At 34.3% G+C, this 27,693-nt stretch overlaps 1 protein-coding gene across 1 annotated transcript; it reads left to right on the forward strand.

The window, feature by feature from the left end:
• Positions 1-27,344, forward strand: mRpL49 (mitochondrial ribosomal protein L49). The gene is made up of 4 exons (XM_090400886.1): positions 1-179; positions 14,174-14,354; positions 19,661-19,788; positions 27,093-27,344. Exons 1-4 carry the CDS (start codon positions 30-32, stop codon positions 27,237-27,239), a joined length of 606 nt encoding a protein of 201 aa, XP_090257012.1. The 5' UTR covers positions 1-29; the 3' UTR covers positions 27,240-27,344.
• Positions 27,345-27,693: the final 349 nt, after the last annotated feature.

The raw sequence follows: 27,693 nt of genomic DNA on the forward strand, positions 1-27,693 counted from the left end.
ACCCTATTTTGTAATTGTAACACATATTTATGGCATTTAAAATGTTAAGAGGCACGAAAGTATTAGAAAAGATATGTTTTGATTTTAAAAAATGTCAGAAAATTGCATATTGTACAATGGGCTTTCCAGAAGGAACATTTCGTTATCCAGGTGTGCCCAAGTACAGAAAAAAACAAGAGGTGAGTTTTTCTCCCGCTTTTCATATTTTTCGAAACAGGTAAAGAATCTTAATTTGTGGCCTACGCGATATTGCAGTTACTCTGCTTGCCGTTGCTTAGAATAAAATCATTCTAAAACATTTTAAAAACAGCATAATAAACTGAAGTTTGTTAAGTTATTAAAATACTAAAAGTAGGGTAGGCTGTAGGTATTGAGAAAGGAACTCGACCAGTTTTTCCGATATATATCTTGTCATTCTCCTCAAGGGTTAATTTCCATAATGTAGCTGGGAGAAGAATAAGACGTGCTATTATATTGGAAAAAGGCTGGGGCTTGATACAATGTACAATAGGTTTAACAGTTATTTAACGTCTAGATCACAAGCAGTAACAATGAACAAAATATATTTCAAGTTTATACAGCTAAATTCTTGTGTTCCCCAAAGTTCTGTGCTTGGGCCAGTATTAATTATAATTTACATCAAACACGTCAGTGATCTACAGTTATCAAATAAGGTAAGCTTTGCAGATGACATCATATTGCTCATCATCATCATCAAATTCCTGCCATGTACCCCCAAGGGGTGTACAGGATATGACAGTACTACATGAAAAAATTACATCATTACTAACTTCCTATCTACAATTTTCCTCCAAATCAGTCTGTTGCTTGTCATGACTCCAACATTATCAGATCTTATATTTCTATCGTCTAAGGCACTTTGTACCGTATCAATCCACCTATATCTTGGTCTTCCTCTGGGTTGTTTTCCTGCCAACCTGCCAGAGAACACTTGTTTTGCTAATCTTTCCTCTCCCATTCTATTTAAGTGACCATACCACCTGAGATTAGCTCTGCTAATGCATTCCTGGATACTGACAATGTCAAGTTCTTTCCTAATATCCTCATTTTTAATATGATATTGCCATTGACCATCTGTTGACGCCTCTAATCTTTCTCAGGACTATCATATCTGCGGTCTCTAGTCTTTGGTCAAGTGTTTTACTTCTGACCCAGCTCTCAGATCCATAAGTTAAAACTGGTTTGAACACTGTCTTGTATACAGCTAATTTAGTGTTCCGACTAATTTCTTTCTTATTCATATGAATTTATTCAGTTGACTTGCCACCATACCAGCTTTGCTGATTCTGTTGTCTATTTCTATATTTAATTTACCATCTTCAGTAAAAATCGTGCCTAAATAGCTGAAAAGTTTTACTTGTTCCACAGGTTCTCCATTCACAACACAGTTGACATTTTCAATGATTCTGCCTATTTTCATTGTCTTTGTCTTTTTATTGCTGACCTTCATACCATATCTATTACAACAGCTATTCAATTTAGTCAGAGAATCTTGCAGACTTGTAGCGGATTTATTTAGAAGTATAACATCATCCGCATAAAGCAAAGAGCTGACATTAACATCTCCAATTTTGATATCAGGTTTAATACCACTTTCCTTCATAATGTGATCCATATAGATAATGAATAACAGAGGGGATAATGTACATCCTAGTCTCACACCAGATTTAACATTAAACCATCTTCCTGTACTTACTTCAATTCTAACTGCAGACTTACAACTCAAATAAAGACTAAGTATTGCTTGATATAATGCCCCATTGACACCATATAACTGCAGCGTATTGAATAGCTTCTCTCTTGGCACCTTGTCATATGCCTTTTCCAAATCGACAAAACTTAAATACAGATCTTTGTTATATTCCCATGCTTTCTCGACTATTTGTCGTAAAGTGAAGATCTGATCCTGACAGCCTCTATTTGGCCTGAATCCAGCTTGTTCTTTACCAAGCTTTTCTTCCACAATTCTTCTCAACCGTTTCTCAAGTATACTTGCATAGATCTTGCCAGGAACACTCAGTAGGGAAATACCTCTGTAATTCTCACATTCAGTTTTATTTCCCTTTTTATATATGGGTACTATGAGAGCTCTACTCCAATCATCGGGAATTCGTCCCTCTGTCCAGGCTTTCTGAACTATGAAGTGCAGCCACTGTAAGACTCTTATACCACCATACTTCAGCATTTCTGGTTGAATATCATCTACTCGTGCTGCCTTTCCACATTTCAAGCCTTTGATGGCTTTTTCTACTTCAAGTATGGATATGTATTCCTGACCGCATGCCTGGTCAGTGTTTTTTATCACTGTGCTGTCATCACTGCTTGTTTCATTTAGCAGTTTTTCAAAGTAATTACTCCATACTTCAAGGATATCTTTTTCTCCTGTTTTCATGTCACCTTTATCATCTCTAATTCCTTTTACAGCACTCTTTCCTCCATTCCTAAGCTTCTTCAACAACCTCCAGAATATTTTGCCACCTTCTTGATATTTATTTGCTATATTCTTGCCAAAGTCCTCCCATGACTTTTGTTTAGCTAGTTTTACACACTGTTTAGCTTTCTTACATCTCTGTATTCTGTAAGAGTAAAAGCTGACTTATTTGCCAGGAACTTTTGATATGCTTTCTTCTTTTCCTTCACTGCCTCTTTAACTTCCTGTGTCCACCAGGGAGTTCTGATTTTTTTATCCTTGCACACAACCTCACCACATGCCTCTCTGGCAGAATCAATCAATGTTTTCTTCAGAGTTTGCCACTGAATCTCCAAGGTTTGATTCCTGTTCTCAAACTCTTTCATTTTCTTTTCAATAATCTTTCTATATTTTAGTCTACAGTTCACATCTGAGAGCTGCTCAACTTTTATTCGCTTTAAAACTTTCTTACATGTTATTCTTTTCAATATGAAATTCAATTTTATCCTGCTCAAGACTAAATAGTGATCACTTCCAATTTCAAATCCTCTGTACACTCTGCTGTCCTGCGCCAGGGAGAAAACATCACTATCAACAATAACATAGTCAATGAGACTTTTCTTATTCCTAGCCTCTTCTCTCCATGTGAATTTGTGCACATTTTTATGTTGGAACATGGTGTTAGTAATAACCAGTCCATGTCCTGAGCAGAAATCCAACAGATATTTGCCATTATTATTAGCTTTGCTCTTTTCTCCAAATTTTCCCAAAATATTTTTGTATGTCTCACAATCATTTCCTACTCTGCTATTTAGATCCCCAACAAGGACCAACTTTTCCTTTTTCATTGTGTCAGTTGCTTTTTCTAAAGCCTCAAAAAATTCCTCCACTTCTAACTTAGTAGAACCTTCAGTGGGACCATAGGCACAAATAAGTCTCATTGTCCAGTTCCCCATTCTCATATTTGCCCACATTACTCTACTTGAGACTGACTGCCATTCAAGAAGATTAGCCTCGTATTTTGTGTTGAATACTATGGCTACTCCTTCTTTTCCTTGATTGTCATTGCATGAATATAACATTTTGTATTTATTGCTCAGAAAGATCTCACCAGTTTTGGTCTTTTTTGTTTCAGTCACCCCTATTATGTCGATCTGGTACTTATCTAATTCCTCAGTTAGCTCCATTTCTTTGCCATTCAGGCTTCTTACGTTGATAGTACCGATCTTTAACTCTGGTGATGTTGAGTTGGGGTTTGTTTTCAGATTTGTTCCAGTAGCTGACTTTTCGCTGTTCGCCCTGGTTCCCTTGCGAAAACAACGGGGGCTTTGTTTAACCGGGCGACGCCCCAGCCGGCATGAAATTTTGTCATGTTGTACCATCATTTTTTAATTTTGGTTTAACCAATAAGAATACAATTTGGTCGGCTAAATCCCAAATTGCCAGCCCATCCTCGTTCGTTCAGTATCAAAGTAGATACCCAACAGGGTGCACCACGAGAAGGTGAGGATTGGACATTAGGTCAGAAGCCCTGGTCGGTTCTCCGCATTCCTTTAAAGGCTATGTGGAGGTCTCTTCTCAGTTATACAGCTTTGACCCTTAAGCACCCCAATCATATTGCTATTCATTGCAAATTCTGTAAGTGAAATGCAGAACATGGTCAACACATATTGGAAAACAGTAACAAACTGGTTTTCATGGGAATAAACAGGGCCATATTTATGCTTTTCCTGAGGTGCTAGAATGCTCCTGGGCCCCCCCCCCCTCCTCACTGTTTGGGGCCCACAGCTGGAGCCTTGCATGCTTGTGCATAAGTCCAGCCCTGGGAATAAACTGGATGCTGAAAAAACAAAATTTATAATTTTTACTCAGAAATACCTCTTAGCAAACCAATTTTTTCATCCATATATTCCCACATAACTGGAATTGTAAAAATAATTTAAATTGTAACTGCATGGAGATACAAAACATGAATACTATGAGTGTTTGTTGAGAAGTTGTCATAATCACCATGGAGGAATTGAAGTAGAACTGTGTAACTTGCACATTATTCTACATATTCACCATGAAGTGTTATACATTTGATACCATGCTGCTGCATGGTATCAAATTTCTCAGAGGACTGCAAAAAAAAAAAAAGTTTTTCCCTTGTTGCACAAACCAGTCCTCAGCTGCAGATATGACTATATCATGTATCATGTATGGTAAATTTGGTTCCTTCCTGTGTTTCTTTAAATTTGGGAATAGGAAATAGGCAATTTGGGACCCAGGTCTAGCAAATAGGGTGGGTTAGACAGACATTTGAAAGCCCAAGTTGTGCATTGTCTGTTAGGTTTCATGAGTAGTGTAAGTGGGTGAATTGTCCTGCAAAAGCAAAATGGCTCTGCTCAGTTTCCTGCAGCATTTTTCCTTCAGTACCTCCATTTTCTTCAGAGCTGTTAAATAAACTACTACTGTAACATTTTCAGCTTTTCTTGAGGTACTTGGTAAGGATTACACCATCCATATCCAAAAAGACAATGGCAGGAACTTTCCCTGCTGACTTTTGGGTTTGGAACTTCTTTGGCTATGGAGAATATTTGTGTTTTCAGTCCACTGACTGTTATTTGGTCTTTGGGTCATAGTGATGAAGCCATATTTCATCAGCAGTCAAAATATGGACCAAAACTGATTTCTTCAAGTGACCCAAACTCCCTTGAGACGACACCACATGTTCTCTGTTTTGTCGACATTCAAGCATTTGGGGATCCACTTTGCTGAGAGCTTTTGCATGTCCAGATGTTGAGGAAAATGGCCCCACCTTGTTTTTTGGATATTCCCAGAGTTTTTGTAATCTTTTTGGCTGGTATTTGTCATTTATCAAGGATCATGCCATGTACTGCACTGCATCAGTGTTTTCAGGTGTGATTGAGCAAAAATAAAGATAGACAAGTTTTAATAATTTACATTGTGAAATTAGAATACATATTACAAGATACCTTTTTAAAGTTTTTTTTTCCTCCTTGTTTCAATCTCTTGAAGTGTTTAGTTTATCGCTTTGGGAAATAACATACCAAAGTGTGTGTGTGTGTGGGGGGGGGGGGGTAATGTAATTGTTGCATTCTAAAAACTTTTGACAAAATCTATCAATTAGTTTGCTTTAATGAAGACTACTGAAAACATATTCTGGGCAAACCAAATTTGTCAATACAGAATGCTGTAAGGATGTCGTACATACAAGAGCAGAATTAATAATAAGAAAAACATACTTTCAAAATTATTTATTTTTAATATATAATTTTTGAACAGCTTCTATTGGAGTTCACTCGGTAATATGGTGCTTTCTGGTTAGAAATACTTGGATTCAAATCCAGTCTAGAATGTAAAGAAACTAAGAGCTTTTCACCTGAAGGCAAGTTAGCTGGTCTCATAAGATTTTCCCTTCTGGAAACTTGGGCTTTTCATTCCTCAAAATGAATTGGTCAGAGAACACATAATTTGGTATGCAGGGCTCACTGACATGATTATTTGTTCTATTATAAAATAAAGCCAAATTACTTGGCTGTGACATGCCATAGTATTTAACATTATAAGAATGTGAGTGGGATAAGAATGTGATTGCTTGTAAGTTATGAGACTAGGTGATCTCTTTGCAGAAAAATGGACCTCCCACAATTAGTGTTTTGACTCCATGGAGGTCTGAAGGTCAATAAGGAGAAGGTGAGGTGGTTTTATTATCTGTTAATATCTCTATTAACAGATAATAGAGAAATATAACTCTGTTTATTTACTGTGCATTTACAATTTACTGGATGATTGGCTGCTAAACCTTACATAGTTGCATCTCAGTCTTGCATCCTAAAGTATCTTTGGGGGATGTTTCTGTATTTTTTTTTTTTTTGTTTGGGAAATACTTTTTTCAAATTCTACCTAGGATGTAAAGAACCTTTATATGAACTCTTCAGCTAAAGGTGAGTTAGCCATCATAAATTCAAGTTTTTCATCCCACAAAATGAGCTTCATAGCTGTCATTACCTTTTGATCTTGCTGATCAAAAGGTAATGACAACACCTTTTGATCAGAAAGATGTATGAATGTGAAGAACCTTTGCAGGGGCTTCCTCAGGTGAAAGTTGAGTTTTTCTTATCTTATATGGAGATAGCAATTTTTGTTTTCTTTTCTTCCTGGTAACTTGCTGTTTTCATCCTACAAAATTGGCACTCCAGCCAGAACACATGCAAATTAATAGTAATAAAATAATGGGCTCGAGCCAACCTAAATTGCATAAAACAGACAAATGGGGTGGATAACACACATAATTAACACGTGTTATGGTTTGTAGTTGCTGTAGCCCATTATTTTAATCACACCAGATCTAAATCTGTATTGTATCCTCAGTTACTGTAAATAAATGAATAGGCAAAAAAACAAAAGTCAGTCTATGGCAGTTAAAGGAGGGGCACATTACATAGAATATTAAAATGTCAATGCAGATTGCTGATGTTCACTTATTAGTTTAGTTTTTATGCAGGAATGCTTGAAATTCCTGTTTTATATTTTCATTTATATTTCCTTATCTTGTAGTACAAGATAAGGAAATATATATGAACTCATTGAATTTTATCAGTATATCTGTATATCTTTATATCTTTTTGACTTGGACCAAGATCAGTTCACTAGTCTAAAATCATTTAGTGATATATGAAGCGAGTTCAGCAGTCATTGCTCTATTTGTAAACTGTATATTTCAGATGAAAAACAGAATAAAGACTTCAATGAGTGTTATTATTAGTAGTAGTAGACATGATTTATGAATATATATATATATATATATATATCACCTAAAATATTTAGTTTTTATTTTGAAGGTAAGGTAAGATGATAATGTACCTGACCATTGCATATCATATGTGGTGTATGTAATGAGAATGGGATTTGAAGAACATGATGAGGAGAGAAAAAAATTTCTAATGCATTTCGTAATTTTATAATAATTCTGGTATAGAATTATCAACTATTTAGACTTGTGTGCTTGTTGGAATTCATTACTTCCCTCTCAGCATGCTTATTATAGTAATGTCATCATTGATTCTTATATCTGAGATATCTCAGAAAAAATTGCTAGAACTTAAAAAAAAAAAAAATGAAAAAGAAAGAAAAAAAAAAAAGTACAATCTCTGCACTGCATTCAAGCCTCATCTGCTCTCCCAAGGGTCCTCTACCTCCTCTCTCTGTTCCAGGTGTTTATAGGGTTCCTTGTTCTTACAGCTTATATTATGGTCAAACTGGGAGATCTTCAAATATCCATCTAAATCTACGTCCATAAGTATGGTCAGACAGGTCTAGCTGACCATGCCTTGGATATTTTGTACAGAATTAAATGTCATAAAACTATTGTGCTTCACTCTACAACAAATAGAAATTTGTTTTAAATCAGTTACAGATTTAAATTACCAGCCTAATCTTAATAAATATGGTTGCATTAAACTTCCCAAGATTTGGAGGAAACTAATTCTTTGTCCTCCCACTCAACAGCTAAGGCTAGTCAATAGCACCCATAGAGGGCACTCCTCATAAGACTTTAGGCTTTCAAGCTAATCTTTTGCACTTGTTTTTTGCATGTGGGTGTGTGTTTTTATTCCATTAAACCTTATAATGAACATTATTCTTATATATTGTTAAGAAACAAAACGGTAACCTATTTTATAACTTAAAAGGATATTTAAGTGTATTCCCAGTTTTAATGACTGAGTGGATACTGTATGCACTCTCAAACTGCAGGCTATGATTTCTCTTATGGCTTGAATGTTTGCAAGTGTCTTTTAGTTTGTAAATGTTCTTCACCCATTGTGAGATCTTCATGATTCTTAGTGAATTCTGTCATTTGGAAAAGTACCATGTGTGGAAACCAAACAGTTTCCAAATTGTTTAACCCTTATACCACTCACTGTACTAATGTGCAATAGTTTTAATGGGCAGGATTCACATTAAAACACACACAAAAAATAAAATTATTATATTGATTTATTATGTGCTATTATATTATATTGAATCAATGATTAGCACACTATATTAATAAAACTAGCAAACTATATTAGTTTGTCATGAAAGGCCACTACAAGCACTTGGTACAATGTCAGCTTGATTTAAAAAAAAAAAAAAAAGCTTTCTTTTACATGTGTGTTGTAGTGTTGCTAACAACAAGTTGAATGAGAGAAGTTTTTGTTTAATTCATTTATTAATTTTTTAAATTTTATTTGTTTCAAATATGCCAAATATGAAGGTGAACAACTAAGGCGAACAAAGTATTTAATGGGTACTGCAGGATCGCATTCGGAGATTAAATGATGTTTTTACTTTCTGATATTGTGATTTCAACAGTGAAAAATACAGTGCTCATCAGTATTATGTACACAATATTGGTGGTCCTTATTGGAAGGAGAATCAAGAAAATCTATACTTATAAATATGAAGCTTTAAAAAAACCAAGTGATGACTGGATGAAGTACCGAAATTACTGAAGCAATTTATAAAGTAGCATATATACTCAGGAAAAAAGATAAGCCATCGAAGTAACATGTCTTTTTTTTGATATTTAATAAGTGTTTCACGAAGAAGTATAACCAAACTGCAACGTGAATTAGCGCTCACTGTTACGGAACAATTGCATAAAATTTGCCAAAATGAAGATACTTATTTTCATTTGCTCTAGATGAGTTCACTGATATTACTGACTCAGCACAAGTTTTATTTGTGTTATAACTGGAGAACAATGTTATGAGGAGCTACTAACTTTGGTTACTAATGGGGAGAACATGTGGAATTGAACATTTGGAAGCAAAGCTTAATTTGTTATTTAATAAGTGTATGCACTGGTGCTCTTATGAGAGGAAAACATGAAGGATTTGTTGCATCACTACAAAATAAAATGCAAAATTTTGATAACTTAATTTTATTGTATATTACATCAACAGAATCTTTGTGCCAAATATAATCTTTAAAAGACATATTAAGGAAATTTATTGATATTGTTAACTATATTTGAGCAAATGCATCAAGATATTGCCAGGTTTGCAATGTGTTGCAAAAATTGGTGAGGAAACAGGTGTGGATCTTCCTTATCACTTTAAAGTATGCTGGTTGTCATAGGGAACAGTTGTAGAAAGAGTTTTAACACTACAAAAAAATTACAAATTTTTACATGGAACAAAATAAACCTTGTGAATTTTCTAAAGACAATTTCTGCAGAAATGCTGCATTTTTATGTGACAATGTTAAAACTAGCTAAATATTTGTCTTCAGGACAAAACTAAATCAATATATGAAATGTGACAATACATTCAAGCATTTAAGAAGAGCGTGATTTTTATTTATTTATTTTTTTCAGAACTCTTGTTTCCAACCCTGTAATTTCAGTCACACTTTCCTGAATGGGAAAAAGTAACTGAAGAATGGTGTACTAATAAAAACCTTAAGTTATATAAAATTATATTAATGAATTCAGCAGTATTCGTTAATATAGCAGTTTACAAATGGAGCTGATTGAGCTCTCAGAAGACAGTATTCTGAAATCTCTAGTTGACACTAAAAAGATCCCATTGAAATATGGAAGAATGCTGTTGAGTATCCAAAAATGTGTCGACATGCTTGACATATGCTGCTGCTGCTGCTGTCGTGTTTTAGTGCAACCTATGGTTGTGAATCAACATTTTCACACATGGTTCAAATTAAGACATGCTTGAGATCAGAAATGAACACCTGGAAGACTGACCGAAGCTAAAAACAACAATGCTGAAACCAAATATCCACTTGTTATCCTGCAATAAGCAATCTCAAGTTCGTTAAGTTATGTACCACTTCGTTAAATAAATTAATGTAAAGCTTGTATTCCTAGAATATAATAGTGCTTTATTAACTCTTGATGGTTAGTTTGTGGAACTCCATTCTTGAATTATTAATTGTTTATTTTTTTGTAAATAAATAAAACTTTTGAGAGTTTTTAATAAATTTTTAATTTTTAATGACATTAATATTTATACTGTATACATATGACCTCTTTATAATATTAGCAAAATTTATTATATGCAAAGTGTGTGGCCTTATGAGGAATCCATGAAGTGATATGTGGCCCTCCAGTGTCTAAAGGTCCCCCATCCCTGGCTTAGAACTTTGTGCATTTGAAACTGATATGAATTTAGGAAAATGTGAGTGAATAATGAATGTGCTTAACTTAGGGAGCTTATAGCAGAAGTGAAAAATTTCTTGTATATTTTGTATCTAATATTGAACAGTTATGGGGCTGTGGTTGTCTCTTTTCATAATCTATCTTTTTATTGCTAATTTTCATACCAAATTTATTACAGCAGTTATTCAGTTTAGTTCATGCAGGCTTGTACTCAATTTATTTAGGAGTATAACATCTATATGAAGTAAGAGCTGAGATTATTATCTGCAATTATTTGTATATCGGGTATAATCCCACTTCCTTTCATAATGTATCATGTAGATTGGGCGTGGCCAACTTCGTTCTATATGAGGGCCAATATATGATGAGTGGTAGCATCACGGGCTGCACACTTTTATGTGGAACTTAAATAAAAATAAACTGTATTTTTTTCAAGGCAATAGTTATATGTATTGAATTACTTCATTTGTTAAATCATTTTACTACTGGGAGAACAATATAAAATACTTGAAACTGAATCTCTGAAACTGATCACTGTGACCAGAGCAGAGCAAGTGACTTTCAATGATGCACTACTCTGGAGAGCATAGAAATCTAGCACTCCCACTATTACAACTCGCACAGAGAAGCAGTAGATTTTATAAATTGAGTAATCTTTTTAAAGCAATTTTGATTCCATGTTGAGAATATAAATTGTTTCCATCATCAGAAATAATGAATATAACTAGTATATCAATCAGAAAATCTGCAGTCGAAAATAATGCTAAATTGATAATACATATAATTTAATATAGCTTTTATCCTGTCGTGGGCTGCACAAAATCACGTTATGGGCCACATGTGGCTTGCGGGCCGGCTGTTGGCCACCTATTATGTAGATGACAAATAAGGGATAGTGTGCATCCTTTTATCATACTTGATTTAACATCAAACCATCTTCCTGTACTTCCTTTAGTTCTAACTGCTGACTTACAATACAATCAGAGTATTCATTTTAGAAGTCAGAGTATGTATTGCTCGTTATAACACCCATTTACACTATACAATTGTAGTGTTTTGAGCAGTTTTTCTCTTGGCACCTTGTCATTGTCTTTTCCAGATTCTTCAAAACTTAAATACAGATTCTTATTATATTCCCATGAATTCTCAGCTATTTTTCTTAAAGTGGAAATCTTATCCTGACAACTCCTCTTTGTCCTGAATCAAGTTTGTTCTTAGTTTCTCTTCGAAATTTTTCTTAGCTATTTCTCAATATTCTTGCATAAATCTTACCATGAACATTCCATAGGGAAATATGCAATTCTCACATTCTTTAATTTCTCTTTTTATAGTTGGTACTATGAGAGAGCTCTACTCCAACGATCCGGAATTTGACCCCCTGATCAGGCCTTCTGAATTGTTGTTATTATTATTTGTGACACCTTCAAGGAGTCCGAAGACTCATCACGGGAGGACACCTACTGTACAACTCTCAGTCTCCACCACTACACCGATCATCTACTGCCCACTACCACCACAGCTAGTATTTTTTGTCTGTAAATTGCGTGTGTTCTGAAGGGCTGATTTTCTGTATGCGGGATGAAAAACTTGAGTTTCTGGGAGGAAAAACCCTGCCACCTCTGTATGAGATCGGCTAACTCATCTTTGATCGAAGAAGTCCATATAAAGATTCCTCCCATCACGATGAAAATCGAACTTGGGCTTTTTCCAATCGAGTGGCACAATGTACTGTCGTTGCAGTGCAGCCACTGTAACACTATTATACTTCCATATTTTAGCTTTTTCTACCTGAAGTTTTGATATGTACTCATGATTACATTCCTCTTGACTATTTTCTGCTACTTTTCTTTCACTGCTTGTTTTATTCAGTAATCTTTTTTAAAGTAATTACTCCAGACATCTAGAATGTCTATCTTCAGTTTTCACATTGCTTATCATCTTTTGATTCCTTTTACATCACTCTTTCCTCCATTTCTAGCTTTTTCACTAGCCTTGAATATTTTACTACATTCCTGATGTTTATTTTCTATGTTCTTGCTGGTCTTTTTTTCAGAGCACATGCCAACTTACTTGCCAGGAACGTTTAATATGCTTTCTTCATTTCCTTGACCACCTCTTTAACACCCTAGTCCTCTTTAGTCCAATGGAATTCTGATTTTTCTATTCTCGAAGACAACCTTACCACATACTTTTCTGGTACAGTTTCTGGTTCTGAATAGGTCAGTGTTTTCTTCAGGTCCTGCCATCGAATCTCCAGGGTTTTGGTTCTTGTTTTTAACCTCTTCCATTTTTTTTTTTTTGAATATTATTTGTATATTTGAGTCTATAGTTTACCCTGAAAGCTAATTAAATTTGATTTCTTTTAAAACTTTCTTACACAGTTTTCATTTCAGTATGATAGTCAATATTCACCTGCTAAAAACTAAATAGTGATCACTTCCTATTTCAAATCCTCTGTATATTCTTCTCTGAAGATATCACTATTAACAATAACATAGTGAGACTTTCTTATATCATCTCTTCTCTCCATGTGAATTTGTGCACATCTTTATGTTGGAAATGGTGTTAGTAATGACTAGTCCATGTCCTGTAATGAAATCTAGCAGGTAATTACCATTATTATTGGCTTTGATCTTTTCTCCAAATTTTTCTGATCAGCTGTCGATAAACCACCTGTCTCTGCAGGAAGGATTTTCTAGTGAATCAGATGCTCTGTGTTCAGGAGGTATGCTTTCATAGCTTTTTTTGTTATTCATTATTTATACTGATAGTTCACTCCATACCACCTTTTCATTTGACAAACATTTCAGTACTCAAATATTCTTAGTTACAGGATCTTTGATCAAGATCAGTACTGTAAGCACTTTTTTCAACTTTGGTGCTACCAAAACACAGATTGTGCTTTGAAAAATCACACTTCAGATTGCTTTTGCTCTAGTAACTATGATGACCATGTAAATATCTTTCTTCGTGGGCTAATATTCGCCACTGTACTGTTGTGCATGAGCACATGTGGCATCCATAGCTTTCTCTGCCTCTAGAAAACTAGATGCCCTTTTTCAATCAAATCATATTTCTCACTTATGTAACTCCTAACACTGCATAAATTATATATTTGCCCTATGTTACAATGCTGTTCTCACATTTGGTTGCTCCAAAAACTCACCTAAAAATGCTTAATGGTATCCAGAAGAGAGCAATCTGATTAGAGAGAGAGGAAAAACACCCTCTTTCTTACATACCCAGACTTGCTACCACAGTAACTTTCCCACAGATATTCTGTTTAAGTCTTATACTCTTCTTCTGTAGATATTTTCCTCCAAAAAAAACATGTCAGCAGGTTTCTTCTTTCTCAATCATCCACATGTCTGATGTGTTAGAGGTTTTTCAACTTGTGTTGGAGTGTTGATATGTACGTTTCATACTTTCACGAGGGGAGTTCATTAAAAATTTTTTTAGTAATTCAGACATTTCTTCATCTCATTTTTATTTTAATATATGATTAATTTTATTAACGAAATCCTTCAGATATTCAATTTTTGCACATTACCACAGTATTGAACTTTTTTTTTTTTCAGCTTTATGAATATGAGAAAAATCCACCACAAGATATATGGGCAGATAATCACAGTCCTAAATATACAGAAGTAGAAGAAGTTAAAGGACATTGGCAGTGGGTAGAATGTTTACTTCCTAAAAAATTAAGTGAATTGCCAAAAAATCAGTTTCCTACACCATCTGGATGGCAAACTCCACCTGGTAAGCTTACTACTAGAGTTTTCTTTTATGACAAACTGTTGAACTTTGATATGGAATGAACTAGGACATACACACATTATTTAATATGTAAATATTAAATAATTTGTGTGTTCTGAATCATTCCATCTTTTATATATTTTCTACTGGATTTAAATAATATTGATTTGTAAGTGAAATTGTTTGTATGAAATTTTATTAGTTCTCAGGGATACCTTCAAATTTGTTTAGTATAAATTTGGTACTACAATGTTCTTAGGTTGAAAAGACTTAAGTTCAAATCTGGACTAGGATGCAGGAAACCTTGTTGAAAGGCTTTTTTTTCAGCTGAAAATGAGTTAGATAGATGGTTAGTTAGATTGGTATACCAAACTAATGGATCATGCAGCATATCTGAAAGATCAGCAAAAGTAAAATACCATGTCCATTATTTATCTTATGGCATGGGAAAACACCAAATCCATCAGAGGACTACAGAAGACAATAGAATTAGTCTAGTTCATTCCTTTCAGAAGTATATAGTTTTATTAAGTCTTAAAGCCTTTTTTGTATATGAATTCTGACAAAAGGTTGCAAACTTCTTGCACATTGAGTACTGTGGATGTGCTCAGGTTTAGATTTATCTGACCAAAAGTCCAAGCATGGGAAACCCAAGGCAGTTCAAGCATTGATAAAGCAGGTGGTGGTTGCATATTAGGTGATGGAATTTGTCTTTCAAAGACACTCATCCATGTGTGCAATGGAACCCAAATATGTAGTCTGTTGGTTGGAAAGCATAATTACTATCCACTTAATTATCTAGCTAGCACATATTCTTATTTTATTTGACACCTCCAGGGAGTCCAAGGACTCATCGAGGGAGGGCATCTGCTCTACAACTCCATCTCCACCATTCAATCACCAACTGACCGCAATGGCCTCTACCGCCAACCATCACTGTTATTTCCACAGACAATTGCAAACACATCCATACCCTGAGCGGGATTCGAACCCGCAGCCTTTTGGCTGGAGAGCGGATATGCTATCCACTTGGCCAACCAGACCGGCATATTAAACTTTTAAGTTCTCAAGAGATCTGTAGACCTTTTTGGATAGTTTTGCACTATTGCTTATCTCATAAATTTTTAGAAGAATAACATACCAGAATAATATGTTATTCTTTTAAAATAATATATTTTTTTTGTTTTCCACAAGAAATTATGAGTTTGTTCGTTTTTCATTATTTATTTAAAAACTATTAAGCTGTTTTGGGCTGGTATCATTACAATTTATAAGTGTTATTATAACAACTCAGTGGCATTATTAAATGGATATATATAGGAGACAGAAAAAAAATTCTCTAACAGTATTCATTGATTTCTGAACATCTTTCCTTCTGTTTTTCTGAACATCACATGATGCAGTAACATCAGATATACTAAATTTTATTCATACGAAAAGTCAGAACAGTGGCCGTATGTCATATAAATTATCAGTTCAGTATATATGAAAGTGAACATAAAGGAAATGGACAGTGAATTTATTCAGCAGTGTAAAGATTAAAAAAAAAATTTTTGAAGAAATTAAAGATATTGAAATTCTACTCAAGTGAAGACAGGAATAGGAATGATGTAGTTAAGTTAAATCTTAAATATATAAGATCAGTAATGAAAGTTTTTTCTTTCTTTCAGCTTGATCAATGGCCTATTATAGCAAAGTAACTAAGCTTTATATAAATAATATATACTTAACTCAGACTATAGGAAACTTCATTATAAGAAATTAGTTTTTTTACAGCACTCTTTCCTCCATTTCTGAGTTTTTGTAACAGGCTCCAGAATATCTTGCCACTGTCCTGATATTTTTCGATATTCTTACCAAAGTCTTCCCATGACTTTTGTTTAGCTAGTTTTCCACAGTGTTTAGCTTTCTTACATTTGTCTCTGTATTCTCTGAGAGCATAAGCTGACTTATTTGCCAGGAATTTTTGATATGCTTTGTTGTTTAACTTCCTGTGTCCACCATGGGAGTTGATTTTTCTATCCTTGCAGACAATCTCACCATATGCCTCTCTGGTTGAATCAATATTTTCTTCAGGGCTTGCTACTGAATCTCCAAGGTTTGGTTTCTTTTCTCGGATTTATTTTTTTAAAATAATGTTCGTGTATTCTTCTTTTCAATATTGAATTCAATTTTATCCTGCTCAAGACTAAATGGTGATCACTTCCAATTTCGAATCCTCTGTACACCTCTAGTGTCATGCACCAGTGAGAAAACATCACTATCAACAATAACATAGTTAATGAGACTTTTCTTATTCCTTACCTCTTCTCTCTATGTGAATTTTGCACATTTTTATGTTGGAACATTGTGTTAGTAATAACCAGTCCATGTCCTGAGCAGAAATCCATTTTGAAAATGGGAAAAAATCCATTGGGAAAATATTTTTGGGAAATATTTTTCCAAAATATTTCTGTATGTCTGCCAATCATTTCCTACTCTGCTATCTAGATCCCCAACAAGGACCAATTTTTCATTGTGTCAGTTGCTTTCTCTAAAGCCTCATAAAATTCCTCCACTTCTACCTTAGAAGAATCTTCTGTGGGACCATAGGCACAAATAAGTCTCATGGTCTAGTTCCCCATTCTGATATTTGCTCATATCACTCTACTTTTTATTGCCTGCCATTCAAGATTAGTCTATTTAGTGTTGAATACTACAGCTACTCCTTCTTTTCCCTGATTGTTATTGCCTGAATATAACATTTTGTATTTATTGCTTAGAAAGATCTTGCCAGTTTTTGTCTTTTTTGTTTGTCATCACCCTTATTATGTCGATCTAATACTTATCCAATTCTTTTGCTACTTCCATTTCTTTGCCATATAGGCTTCTTATGTTGATAGCACTTATCTTGAACTCCGATGTTGAGTTGGGAGTGTGTTTCAGGATTTGTTCCAGTAGCTGACTTTTGCTGTTTGCCATGGTTCCCTGGCAAAAACAATGGGAGCCTTGTTTAACCAGGCAATGTCCCAACTGGCATGAAATTCTTTCATGTTGAACCATGATTTTACATTGTGGTTTCAGCCAATAAGAATACAATTCGGTCTGCTAAATCCCAAATTGCCAGAGAATAAATGAGAATTGGACATTAGGTCAGAAGCCCTGGTTGGTTTCTCTGCATTCTTTTAAAGGCTATGTGGTCTCTTCTCAGTTATACAGCTTTGACCCTTAAGCACCCTATATATATATAGTAATATCCTGCCTTACAACACTTTACTTTGTGATGATCTGCTATGTTGATTTTAGACATGATGCTGTTATGAATCAGCAGATGCATACTATTTGTGCTCTCAGTTTATTTATGACATCATTGCAAGTTAGAATTGAAGGAAGTACGGGAAGATGGTTTAATGTTAAATCTGGTGTGAGACAAGGATGTACGTTATCTCCTCTGTTATTCATTATCTATATGGATCACATTATGAAGGAAAGCGGTATTAAACATGATATCAGAATTGGGGATGTTAATGTCAGCTCTTTGCTTTATGCAGATGATGTTATACTTCTAAATAAATCCACTACAAGTTTGCAAGATTCCCTGACTAAATTGAATAACTGTTGTAATAGATATGGTATGAAGATCAGCAATAACAAGACAATGAAAATAGGTAGAATTGTTGAAAATGTCAACTGTGTTTTGAATGTGGAACAAGTAAACAGCTGCTTAGGCACGATTTTTAGTGAAGATGGTAAATTAAATATGGAAATAGACAACAGAATCAACAAAGCTGGTATTGTAGGAAGTCAATTGAATAAATTCATAGAATAAGAGAGAAATTAGTCGGAAAACTAAATTAGCTGTATACATGACAGTGTTCAAAACAGTTTTAATTTGTGGATCTGAGAGCTGAGTCAGAAGTAAAACACTTGACCAAAGGCTAGAGACTGCGGATATGAGAGTCCTGAAAAAGATTAGAGGTGTGAACAGATGGCATCAATGGCAATATCATATTAAAAACGAGGACATTAGGAAAGAACTTGATATTGTCAGCATCCAGAATGCGTTAGCAGAGCTAATCTCAAGTGGTATGGTCACTTGAACAGAATGGGCGAGGAAAGATTAGCAAAACAAGTTTTCTCTGCTAGGTTGGCAGGAAAACGATCCAGAGGAAGACCAAGATATAGATGGATTGATAAGGTACAAAGTGCCTTAGATGATAGAAATATAAGATCTGATAATGATGATGGAGTCTTGACAAGTAACAGACTGATTTGGAGGAAAATTGTAGGTAGGAAGTTAGTAATGAGGTAAATTTTTCATGAAGTACTATCATATCCTGTACACCCCCTTGAGGGTACATGTCAGGAATTTGATGATGATGATGCTCTCTACATCTATGTTTTGGCATTTTGCTGTGAATTATAAACTATTTATAAATGAGAAATGAATTGTAACCTATTATTAAATTGGATTTTAAGATTAAAGTTATTAAATTTAGGGTCAATGTTGTCAAACACTGAGATAAACCACAGGCTAAACTTACATTGCATTATTGTTGTTACAGTTGTTAAAAACAAAGTAAAAAGTTCTACATGAGTTAACATTACTATTATCGGTAAATGTGATGGTTTTATTGCTGAAATGGAAAAACCTTTGACGACTTAGATTGATGCCAAGCTATTCAGAATAACTTGTTTTTTGTTTGCAAAAATTATTCTAAATTTTTCATTTGCATAACTGACTTAAATAAATTTCAGTTCTGAAAATGCTTTATTTTCATCATTTACTCCCATACATGACTAGTTAAAAATGTTATAAAACCATTACAAGTGAAAAAAGGCAGTAGTTTGTTATACAACACTGGTCAGGATGTATTGTATTACTGGGGTATACCTGTATGCATCAAAAACAAGATCATCATGCATTGAAAAAGCTGTAAAGATTTAAAGTTAATTTTGAAAATTTTGTTTTCAGCTCATTGGTTTCAGACTTGGCAAGAGGAGGGAAGCTATTATTGAATTCTTCATATCAGTTAACCAGAAAAAGTTAGACTTCACCACAGTATATAGGGTTACTGTGGTGGAGCCTAAGAACCTTTTCTTTAACCACCTTAGGTCAAGACCCTGTTTGTGTCAATCAAATCTGTCCTTACAAATTGTATCTTCATCTCATAAGTGGATTATTACAGTCATCGGATAACTAAGTGGAGGTATCTAATAAGCATGTGAATAATCTTGTCTTTACAGAAATACCCTAGTTAATTTTAAATAAATTTTAAAAGTTGGTTCTCTGAATATATCTTAAGACCATATTTTGTGATTTTTTTCAGAAAAAGTTCCTGATCTACCATATTTTGTTGAAAGGAATAGGAATCTTATGGTGCCTGTTTATTTGAGGGTCCATAATCAATATCATATGCATTTAACTGTCATTAGAAAAGTTCAAGGAGATATATGGGTTAGTATAAAGTTTGAAATTTAAGTTTTTTTTTTCCCCCTAATTTAATAGTGTTATTAAAATGCACTCTCATTTTAATTATTAGGTGATTGCAAATGATTTGCAAATCTTATATCAATCAAATGAGTATTTTTTAACAATGTTCTAATATATGATTAATAGCAGAATGCTTGTTCAGATCAGAGTTGATTCTTTTAAGTGATCTACCTCAGTCTGATTTTAATCGACAGGAAAGCATGCTTCTATAGCAAAGTTTGAAGAACCATTGTCCTTTGTTTGGAAGGACAGGATCGAGTCCTCAATTGATGAACCTTTTATGTGTATTTTTCAAGCTAGTCTTATATGGAGGTGGCAGTTTCCCTCTCAGAAACTAATCTTTTTCCCACAAAGACACAAGCCATAATAAACATGGCTTGGGCCTTTAGCTGCTTCATCATAATGTTAAAATCATTGCTACCACAAATGGCAAAGCAGTCACATAATAGCAAAAGATCAAAATCTATAATGCACATACCATCATGATCATCTGCTAATTATATGGGCTATAAATGTCTCAGCATAACTTTCACTGGTGAACATTTCTCGTATGACATCAATAAAGCGCCCTACAGTAATGCAGTATTTATTTTTTTGTCATAAAATCTAATTTTATATATATATATATATATATGCATTTGGGGAAAAACATTCACCAAAGTTCTTTTTCTGACATAAGACATTCAGTGGATTCATCAGTAAAATCATTCCAAAATCATATGAGATGTATAAACTCTGAAAGGATGTCATTTAAACAAATCATAAGCAGATACAAAAATGTTATTTCTATTTTACACAGATCAAGCTTTCTTTTAAGAGACCATTCTGAATACTAAGTTATATGTAATAAATTCTACCAGTATACAAAAGAAAATTCATTTCATTACCATTTGATATCTCTTCAGCACCCACTCCCTTATCCACTTAGCCAGTGTCATATCTATCCCCTATTTGTTTTTTTGAAAGATGTGTATAGAGTTCCATTTCTGTCAAATGCCTTTGCAAAATTCAGCAGAATCATTGTGTACCCATTTCCTTTATCCAACTCTATTGTTACTCTATTATAAAGAGATACTAAATTACTAAGACATGACCAGCCCTTCACAAAGCCATGTTGCCCCTCCTACATATCATATTTTTATCCATCCATTCGTTTGAATTCTCTTTTTGACCAATTTTTCCAGTGCTCTTACCACCATGCCTGAGATACTGATTGGTCTATAATTTGCTGCTGCAGTCTTAGAACCTCCCTTATGCAAGGGAATTATTTTGTCCTCTTTCCCACTCCCTTGGAACTCTACCTGAGACTTAGAGCCTAGTCAGAGGCATTTCTAGTTCCCTTGCATGTTCTCGCAAAACCCGAGCTGATATTCCATCTAATCCGACAGCTGTATTTACATTGAGATTCTGCAATATCCTTAGAATCTCAGTAACAACTATTTTATCTGCTTTTTTCACCTCATTACCATCATCACTCAATAAGATTAATCTTTCATAGTCATTCTTCCTCTTACTTAACACTTAAAAGAACTCTTTGGGATTTCCTTTAGCCTGCATGGCTATGTTTTTCTGATTCTAGATTTTTGCTGTAAGCAGTGACCTAAAAACAGATAATCTCCTACCAAAATTCCTGACAATCATCACTAACCCAGCACTCTGGATTTCTTGACTAGTACTCCTTCTGGGTACGCTGTTCAGGTGACTGCTTCTCATGATAATTCAGATCAGATTGTGATCTAGGTTTCATCTCTGGTAGAACATCTTTCCCTTAATCATTCACAACCTCATATGGCTTTAGCACTATTATGTCAAGTGGGAGGACTTGTCTGACTTTTACTCTTCCTTTCCTTGGTCAGGCTACTGTTTTTATTCTTCAGATCCAGATACTGGTTGTGATCTTGTTACAGAAATAATCAATATTAGAATAGAAACTTTTGTTAAAAATTTCAACCCTATATCTAAGCTATGTCCAAGAAGTGCACCAAGTGGTTCAGGAAAAGAAAACAGCCTATTTAAGTGACTTGAGCCAAAAACCTTAGCTATGATTGCCAAGGCTGTTGAGTGCAATTTTTCTCCATCTGTGCTTTTTCTTATTTCTTATCCTAGTAGCATTGTATTATCACCTAACAAGAATGCTGATATCTTGGCTTCATTCTTCTATTCCAGCCTCTCCATAGATGATCAAAGTAAATCACCTAATTTCTTGCCAAGAACATTGTATCACATGCCTTCTGTGGCCTTCCAACAAAAGAGCATCAAAAGAATCTTGAAAAACCTGGATACCAAAACGGCAGCTAGGCCTGATGGAATCCCACCTATTGCGATAAGGAGATGTACTCCTGAACTAACTACTGTTCTTCATCTATATACTACGTTACGCTCAGCTGCTATCCACTGTATAGCCTGAATCAAGCCCATATATGACCAATTCCTTAAAAAATAAAAAAAAAAAAGGATTAAATATCTGCTATCAACTTATTGCTCTCACTGCAGTTTTGTCCAAATTGATGGAATGGGCTATCAAGAGTCATCTTCAGCAGCTGGAGAACTGTCAGCCAATAAAACATTTTAAGGGAAGATATGTGCTAGACATATTTCTAGATACTTATGCAGTTTACACATGTAGAAAAAATATAGAATTCATTAAAATTTTGAATTAAACATTCAAAAAGTTAATCATAAGAATGAGTCATGTAGCGTATGCTTACATGCTCATGTCTCACATATGAGTTAACAGGATTACTCTAATAGAGTTCATCTCTTGAAACATATGAAGCACTACAAAAGCATCCAAGCCTTAATTACTCTGACTGTGCAATCTCAACAATTTTGGAAGTGATTATCATTCTTCTTCAACATTTTTGGTTCTGTCCACTGCTGGACAAAGGTCTTCCTCATGATTTTCCAGACCACTCGGTTTTCTGCCTCTCCTATCCATTTCACTCCTGCAATTTGTTCCAGTTCATCCCTCGACCTTCTTCTCGGTCTTCCTCTTTGTCTTGGTCCATCCATTGGTCTCCACTCTGTTGTTTTTCTAGTCCATCTCCCATCACTGCATCTGGTAATATGGCCAGCCATCTCCACTTAGCCTGTTTGATGTATTTTAGAATATCCATGACACCTGTTGTTGCGATGTTGTGTTGTTCTCAACTTTTTGTTTAGGGCTTCTGTTAAAGTCCATGTTTCTCCTCCATATGTTAGGACAGGAAGTATGCACTGGTCGAAAGCTTTCCTTTTTAGACTCATAGGGATGTTACTTCTGAATATGTCTCTCATTTTTCCATAAGCCATCCTCCAAGGTGAATTCTTCATTCAATCTCTTTTCTTTGGCAATCCTTAAAGGATAACAATTGGCCCCAAATATACATATGAAGTAACTTGTTCTATTTCATGGTTTTCAACTTTGACAGTTCTATAGTTTATGTATTTATTCATCATTATTTTTGTTTTTTCTCTATTTATTTTTAATCCAATTACTCTAGAGGCTTCATTTAGCTGATTTAGTCTTTCTTCCAGATCTTCAAGATTATTGCTATTAGGACAATATAATCTGCAAATTTCAGATGATGCAGCCTTTCTCCATTTATGTTTATTCCTTTTGTCTCCCAATCAAGGCTTCTAAAGACTTCCTCTAGTGCAGCTGTAAATAATTTGGGAGATATGGTGTCTCCTTGCCATATGCCTTTTTTGTATTGGAAACTTTTCACTGTTTTTATATAATTTAATTACAGAAGTTGCATTATTGTAAATATGTTTTAGTGTTTCAATATATGGTTTCTCAGTTCCCTGGGTTTCGAGTGCTTTTAGTGTTGCAGATGTTTTAACTGAATCAAATGCTTTTTCATAGTCTACATAGGCCAGAGACATAAAGGTTTATTGTATTCAATTGATTTTTCAATGAACTGTCTTAATGTGTGAATATGGCCCAAAGTATTGTAATTCTTTCTAAATCCAGCTTGTTCACAGGATTGCATTCCCTCTACTTTAGATTTTATTCTATTATTTGTGATTTTTGTGAAGACTTTATATATGGTGGGGAGTAGGCTTCCTTATTGCCCTTTTCAAAAATTAATAAAAAATTAATTGTATAAACTTTTACATGATCATCATATTATAAAGTATGTAAGAAAGTTCTAAAAAACTAAAAAGATTTAGTCAAGCAGCTTTCAGACTGTGGTAAGAATACAAGATGTAACAGAATGTGGCAAAAGGTTCTGGGGATTGTTAGAAAAGGAGGCTGAGAATACTAAAAGGAAGCATACATAATAGAAGTGACTTGAAAACTGAAGATATTTTAGATTTCTAAATGAAACAACAAGAAGTGAGAAAATAATCAAAAGAGATGCAGACAAGAGTGCATATAAATGAGGTAGAAAAAAGCCATTAAAAACTCTATATGGAAAATCATTCTGGTATTGGAGCAGAAATCCCAAATCAGGCATAAATTAATTTTACAGTGGCTGCAACATAGGTCAGAATGTCAAATTGAAGTAGAACCCTTGCAATACCTTTTTCGTAAAACAGGAAATAAAACTTAATGTGAAAATTACAAAGGAATAAATGTTCCAACTAAGATTTATAGAAACATACTTGAGAGAGGCAAAAAGAGAAAGTGTAGAAGGGAAACTGAGAATATCTGGGTTTAGATCCAGTAGAGGTTGTCACAGTCATATTTACTTTAAGACAGATTATGTTGAGAAATCCTGTGAATGTAACAAAGAACTGTTTATGAATTTGAGAAATGAGTTGGAAATAAAACACAATCAAAGACTGGAAACACAGATAAGTGAATTCTGAGAAAAATTAGAGAAGCATATTAAAAATGAGGATATTAGAAATAAACTTGACATTCGTACCATTCAGAAACGTGTGAGCAGAACTAATTTTGAGTGGAATGGTCATTTAAGCAGAAGAGAGGAAAGGTTAGCAAAACATGTGTTGTCTGGTTGCAGGAAGAATACTAAAATTCTACACATACTGGCCACTGAATTAGAAACTTTTATTTAATGCTGTGTTGTGGACCTCCTTTAGTCTGAATTATGGTACATATGCAGTTTGGCATAGATTCCACGAGGTGTTGAATTGCATCTAGGTCTACAACATATTAGGCGTTCACCAGACAGTCCTTTAACTCGCTCAGATTTGACAGAAGAGGACTTTGCTCCCAGACATGTTTTTCTAACATGTCCCATACATTCTCAATGGGTTTCACATCTGGGTTTTGTGGCAGCCTGGGAAGATGGTGGAAGTTGCTGTCATACTCTCTGAACCACTGCTGAACAATTCTTGCACAAAGGACAATAGCATTGTCATTCATGAAACAACCATCACCTGCTGGATAAAAAGTCAGCATTGTAGGATGGACTTGATTGGCAACAATGTTCAGATGTTCCTCGGAGGACACCCGACCTTCCAGCAATATTAGGGGACCCGTTCCATACCACCAGAACACGATTCACGGCATGTCACAACCTCCAAAACTTTGAATTGAGTTTACAAGGCAAGCTGGATTCATCATTGCTCCATGGAGTTCCTGACCACTGTAGATGAACTTTCCAGTTCTTCACAGAAATCAGTGGCTTCCATATATAGACATCTGACTGCCAGTACATCCTCTTCAATTCCCTTTGATCATTGAGATACGGGTTGGGAACAGCCTTCATTAAATTCTTTGGTTAATTGCTGCATGCAGGAAGTTTTGTTACGAGCCTTCTCGGATGATTGCAGTGTTATTCCTAACAGACTGTATTAGGACCACAGTTATGCTTTAGACAAGTAAGGTGGATTATTTTTCCACTGTTTATACACCCAGGATATCTCACGGAAAACCAGTCAGCTCTGCTGTTTTCAAGATCATGACTCCAGGCAGATGGGTGCCCACAATAAGCCCTTTATTGAACTCTGAAAGATCTTTTGTTTTTTTCCATTGTGATCAACACTAAAGATTACTGACCAGCAGCATTCTTAAATTGTTGCCTAGAACAATTGGTGATACATGTGACATATTTTGCATATACGCTGCATAAGTGATGTTTACATATATCTGCATAAGGTTTCTAATTCAGTGGCTGGTATATGTAGATATAGATATAAGTGTCTTAGAAGATTGATAATAAATCTGACATGACTGATATCCTGATTTAAGATTAAATTCGATGAGAATTGTGGATAAGAAGTTAATAATAATATAAACATCAGGTCATATCTTTTATGCACCTAAGGAAATAATAGGAATTTATAATTAAATTTCATGATAAAATTTTCAAAGGAATTACCATTGTCTGGGTAATAATTGATCTATTCAGTGGCAACTTGTACATAAGCACTGCGACACTGCAGCATCCCCGTGGAAAAAATGAAATAAATTTTGTTTGTGTTTATAAATAATAACAATGTTTACAACATTATATAAATGCAATACAACATGTTAAAGGTTACAGCATATGCTTTGACATTGATTGAATAGTTAATAATTGGAATTGTTTATTAACGCTTTAGATTATGAAACAAAGGCACTGGAATGATCACGTTCGGCCAGTTGCAGTTTGACTTGTCGATATTCGTTTGCACTTGTCATTGCACGTAACAAGTGAATCTGACACTACTCATTTCCACAGTGTCACTAGAGATAAATTGTATGCTTGTGCGCATTATTTCTTTGTGATACGAAACTTTTACTATTGGTGCGTATTCATGGTGAGGTTGAACTATTTTTTGTAAATCTTATAACATATAATTATTTATTATAGATACAAGGCTGAATTATGATGAGCGTCACTGTTGAAAATATGAAAAGAAATATATTTTTTCAATTATTGTTACACGAAACAAATGTTCCATTTGTCGGAATCATCATGTTTGGTCAATTGCAGCTAGACTTGCCAATATTTATTTGCGCTTTTATTTTCACGTAGCAAGTGAATCCAACACTGCTCATATGAGCAGTGTTGGATTCACTTGCACTCTGTACAAGATTTAGTATGAGTCATTCTTTCTCCAATATGAAGTATTTTTCAAGAGTAATAACAGAAAGAGCACATATATTTTTTACTCAGAGCATGGCTTACACCTGTATAAGGGTGAAAATTTACATGTTAGTGCTTGTGCTATGTGCCTAACTTACCCTCTCAATCTGGAGAAACTATAGCTTTCATTTGCAATTTATCTTTGCATTATTTTTAGATGTAGTGTTTGGATATTATTGAAATGTAAAGTAGCCCATGAATAATAATAAAATATTTTATATGGAATTTTATTATTTATTATAGGCTCTTGAAAGAGATTTGAAACCTGTGCTGCAAGCAAGAAGTGAGAAACGTGTCACATCACAAGTTAATGAATATGTTGGTAAAGTAACTTTTAACGGTGATCACTTAAAAACAGTTCAGCAGTGGTTGTATATGCAAGGATTTTAATTTATAAATAGTCATGTACAAAAATAAAAGCACAAAGTGTGTAATGTCAGGAATTTTCTGCCTAATTTTGTTATAGCATTATAAAATTTAATATACAAAAATAATTGAGTCCTGTTTTATTTAATTTGCAATTTCATATTGAGTGAAATAACTTTTTTTTTCTCTTTCATTTTTTCTATAAAATGAAAACCAGGAAGTTACCTTTATTATTGATGCTATTTAGACTTCATACATGAGGTTTCATAAGCTTGTTACAGTCAGCTAGTTGTCTATAATGGTTTGACTGTAATAAGATGGCAGAAAAACATTTTAAATTTCTTCAGAATCATTTATTGAATTGTTTTTGTTAACTCTTGAAAGCAAATATCAGTTTCAAAATTAGATTTGGTTTTATCAATTCTTATAATAGGAAGATTTGGAATTAAACAAACACTGGATGTCACAATTCCTTACT

Source organism: Typopeltis vanoorti, chromosome 11 (genome assembly GCF_054136105.1).
Source record: "Typopeltis vanoorti isolate ZY-2024b chromosome 11, IOZ_Tvanoo_1.0, whole genome shotgun sequence".
Classification (NCBI taxonomy): domain Eukaryota; kingdom Metazoa; phylum Arthropoda; class Arachnida; order Uropygi; family Thelyphonidae; genus Typopeltis; species Typopeltis vanoorti.